At 45.7% G+C, this 3,239-nt stretch overlaps 1 protein-coding gene across 1 annotated transcript in view; it reads right to left on the bottom strand.

Moving 5' to 3' along the window:
* Nucleotides 1-3,239, bottom strand: part of LOC125503136 — a 55,539-nt gene that overhangs the window by 34,030 nt on the left and 18,270 nt on the right. Inside the window, exon 2 of the mRNA XM_048663120.1 lies at nt 923-989. Coding sequence (XP_048519077.1) covers nt 923-977 — 55 coding nt within the window. The 5' untranslated portion in view covers nt 978-989. The remainder of the gene's footprint in view (nt 1-922; nt 990-3,239) is intronic.

The raw sequence follows: 3,239 nt of genomic DNA, 5'->3' as shown, positions 1-3,239 counted from the left end.
GCACCCTTTTCCACAGAGGCCGCGTTTACATGTGCACATCGGTTTCAGACTTTGTCGCGAAAACTCCTCAAAAAGCGCCACCTTGCGGGCGTACAGCGCAAATTTGTTGACATTTTCTGATTGCCCGAGGGGCTCAGAAGATTTGCGGAAAATTTCCACTGCGAAAGGAAAACCAGCGCGCTTTTTCCACCCCAATCTGGACAAAGATTCCGACGCTTTCCAGGATTATCGAACTAATTCGAACAGACAAACAGCGGGCGCAATTGAGTCGCGTCTGGAATGACGAGCCTCGTATAGGTTAGAATCGCACAAAGGATCCAGAGTCTGGAAAAAGAGCCGATCTGGCAAACAGTGTTTCGGTCGCTTAATGGATTGGGAGGGCGGGTTTTAAAGCAGCGGCCTTTCAGGTCCGAAGTGATTGCCAAAGACGCCAAAAAACCCAATTTTTCCCTGTCCCTGGACGTCCTGGACATTCTCTGGACAATCTCTGGACATTCTGGACCCGGTTCCGACTCCCGACGATTATTTAGTCGAGTTTATTCCGCTGAGCGACCGAAAAGTTGGCATAAATTGCCACTGCATGGGGAGCAATTGAAAGAGGGGGTCGTTTTCCAGGTGGAAAAGGGCGGCGAAGGGGCGGCCGCATCCTTTCAAAGCGAAATGGGGAGTTTTATGGTAAAACCCAGTCGAATAACCGCGCGTGGAAAAGTTTAGAAACTTTCGGCCGCTTTTCTGCAAAGGACTTCGAACCGTCCGACCGTAATCGATTTACGGGCAAAGTCAGATTTGGAAGGCGTCCTTTTTTCCGGTGAAGTGAAACGTGAAAGAGTCGACGTTGAGCAATCGGCTCTATTGGCTGGCGTTGAGCAGCGATTTGTGGCTCCAAGTTGGGATGAGCTGCGATGAGCTGAAAGAGTCTTACCTTTGCTGAGCAGGAAGAGGCCCAAAAGGAGCAGCTGGGGCCGCAGGTGGGACATCGCCTGCTGCACCTGCAAGTCAGAGTGTTTCGTTAGAAGGTGCCTGAGAGCGGGTGAAAATTTCAAGTTGCCACTTGCCCCTGCTGGGGAGCTGGGGATTTTTGAATGCGATGGTGCAAGGGGGCGAAGCTTTTTTTGAGACCTGCATTGACTGAGCTGTAAAAAATTGGCGCATTGAGTGATTTTAGTGAAACTTCTCCGGTGGTTTCAGTGAAGTGTCTTCTAAATCGTGCGAAAGTTTTATTCTTCTAGGAGTTCTTGTTTGGCAGTTAGGAATTTTTAAAGCAGTTGACACAAAAAGGGCGAAACGTACTTTTGCAACCAACATAGACTCTGGGGTGAAAAATCAGGATGACGATGCCCTTTTCTTTGTAACTCCTGCAGGCTTTCTAGTGAAGTGTCTGCTAACGAGGGCAAAAGTTTCATTTTTCTCAGTTGGCTGGTTTGGGAGTTAGGAATTTTTAAACAGATGACACAACAAGGTTGCAACTTATTTTTGAAACCTGCATTCACTGAGCTGTAAAACATTGGCCTATTTAGTTATTCTAGTAAAACTTCTCCGATGGGTTCAGTAAAGTGTCTTCTAAATAGTGCGAAAATTTCATTGTTCTAGGAGTTTTGGTTTGGGAGTTAGGAATTCTTAAAGCAGTTGACACAAAAAGGACAAAACGTACTTTTGCGATCAACATAGACTCGGGGGTGAAAAATCAGGATGGCGCCACCCTTTTCTTTGTAACTCCTGCAGACTTTGGGGTGAATCGTCTGCTAACGAGTGCAAAAGTTTCATTTTTCTCAGTTGGCTGGTTTGGGAGTTAGGAATTTTTAAACAGATGACACAACAAGGTTGCAACTTATTTTTGAAACCTGCATTGACTGAGCTGTAAAAAATTGGCGCATTGAGTGATTTTAGTGAAACTTCTCCGGTGGCTTTCGTGACGTGTCTTCTAAATAGTGTGAAAGTTTCATTGTTTTAGGAGTTCTGGTTTGGGAGTTAGGAATTCTTAAAGCAGTTGACACAAAAAGGACAAAACGTACTTTTGCGATCAACATAGACTCGGGGGTGAAAAATCAGGATGACACTGCCCCTTTTTTTGTAACTCCTGCAGGCTTTGGAGTGAAGTGTCTGCTAACGAGTGCAAAAGTTTCATTTTTCTTGGTCGGCTGGTTTAGGAGTTACGAATTTTTAAACAGATGTCACAACAAGGTTGCAACTTATTTTTGAAGCCTGCATTCACTGGGCTGTAAAAAATTGGCCTATTTAGTGATTTTAGTGAAACTTCTCCTGTGTTTTCCCTGCGGTGTCGTCTAAATAGTGCGAAAGTTTCATTGCGCTATTGATTCTGGTTTCGGAGTTACGAATTTTTAAATCAGTTGACACAAAAGCGATGAAACGTAATTTTGAGTCCAACATGGACTATGAGGCGGCAAATCAGAATGACGCTTGCGTTTTTTTTGCAACTTTCACCAACGTTCGTAGAATCCATCGGGAATAGCATGTGAAAGTGCGATGTTGCCACGTCCTCTGGTTTGGAAGTTGTGCATTATTAAAGAAGATGGCGCAAAAAAGAGGCAGCGCAGTTTGGAGACCTACATTGACTGAGCAGTAAAAAATTAGCAACACGCTGGATTTTCCCCAAATGTTTACCTGGTGTGACCACCAGCGTCCGCTAGAGGGAGTGCAAGTTCCATGGCTCTCCCAACTTCAGTTAGAAAGTTGCGAATATTCAAAGGAGTTGGTGCTTAACGCGAAAATTGGCAAGATTGCACGCTTGTCAGCCCCAAAAACCCTAAAGCAGGTGAAAACGTTTCGGCAACCAATCATCCTCAGGCTGCTAAGGGTTCGGGTTAATGCGATTATCATCCGAATTCCCGAAAATCGCTCGCGCAAGGGGAAAAGTGAGTTTCCGCACGCCAAACACATTGGCGAAACCGATCACGTCTGTTGCAAGTGGAGATTGAAGAGCCGCATTAACGGCGAATGATGGACACTCGGACGGATTTGTTAATAAGTTTCGGCCCTCGAACCCTCCTCAGACTGCGCAACGTTGGAGTGAACCCAGGCGGAAAAGCCGGCTCCTCATCAATGCCACGAACGGAATCAATTCCGGGAAATCTTCGAGAAAACGTTTCCTTTAACGGGCGTGATTTATGTTTTTGGGGGCGAATCGTTCGGAGTTGGCGTGTGCATTTTCAAGTAGACGATATCATTTTTCCGGCCGATAAGTTTCGATTTAGGCCCAAATCGGTGAACTTTAGCCAACT

Source organism: Dendroctonus ponderosae, unplaced genomic scaffold, assembly GCF_020466585.1.
Source record: "Dendroctonus ponderosae isolate FM_Combo_2020 unplaced genomic scaffold, Dpon_F_20191213v2 Dpon_F_20191213_12, whole genome shotgun sequence".
In the NCBI taxonomy this organism is placed as follows: domain Eukaryota; kingdom Metazoa; phylum Arthropoda; class Insecta; order Coleoptera; family Curculionidae; genus Dendroctonus; species Dendroctonus ponderosae.
Note: the sequence above shows the minus strand (reverse complement) of the source record. Positions and strands in the feature narration are given on the sequence as shown.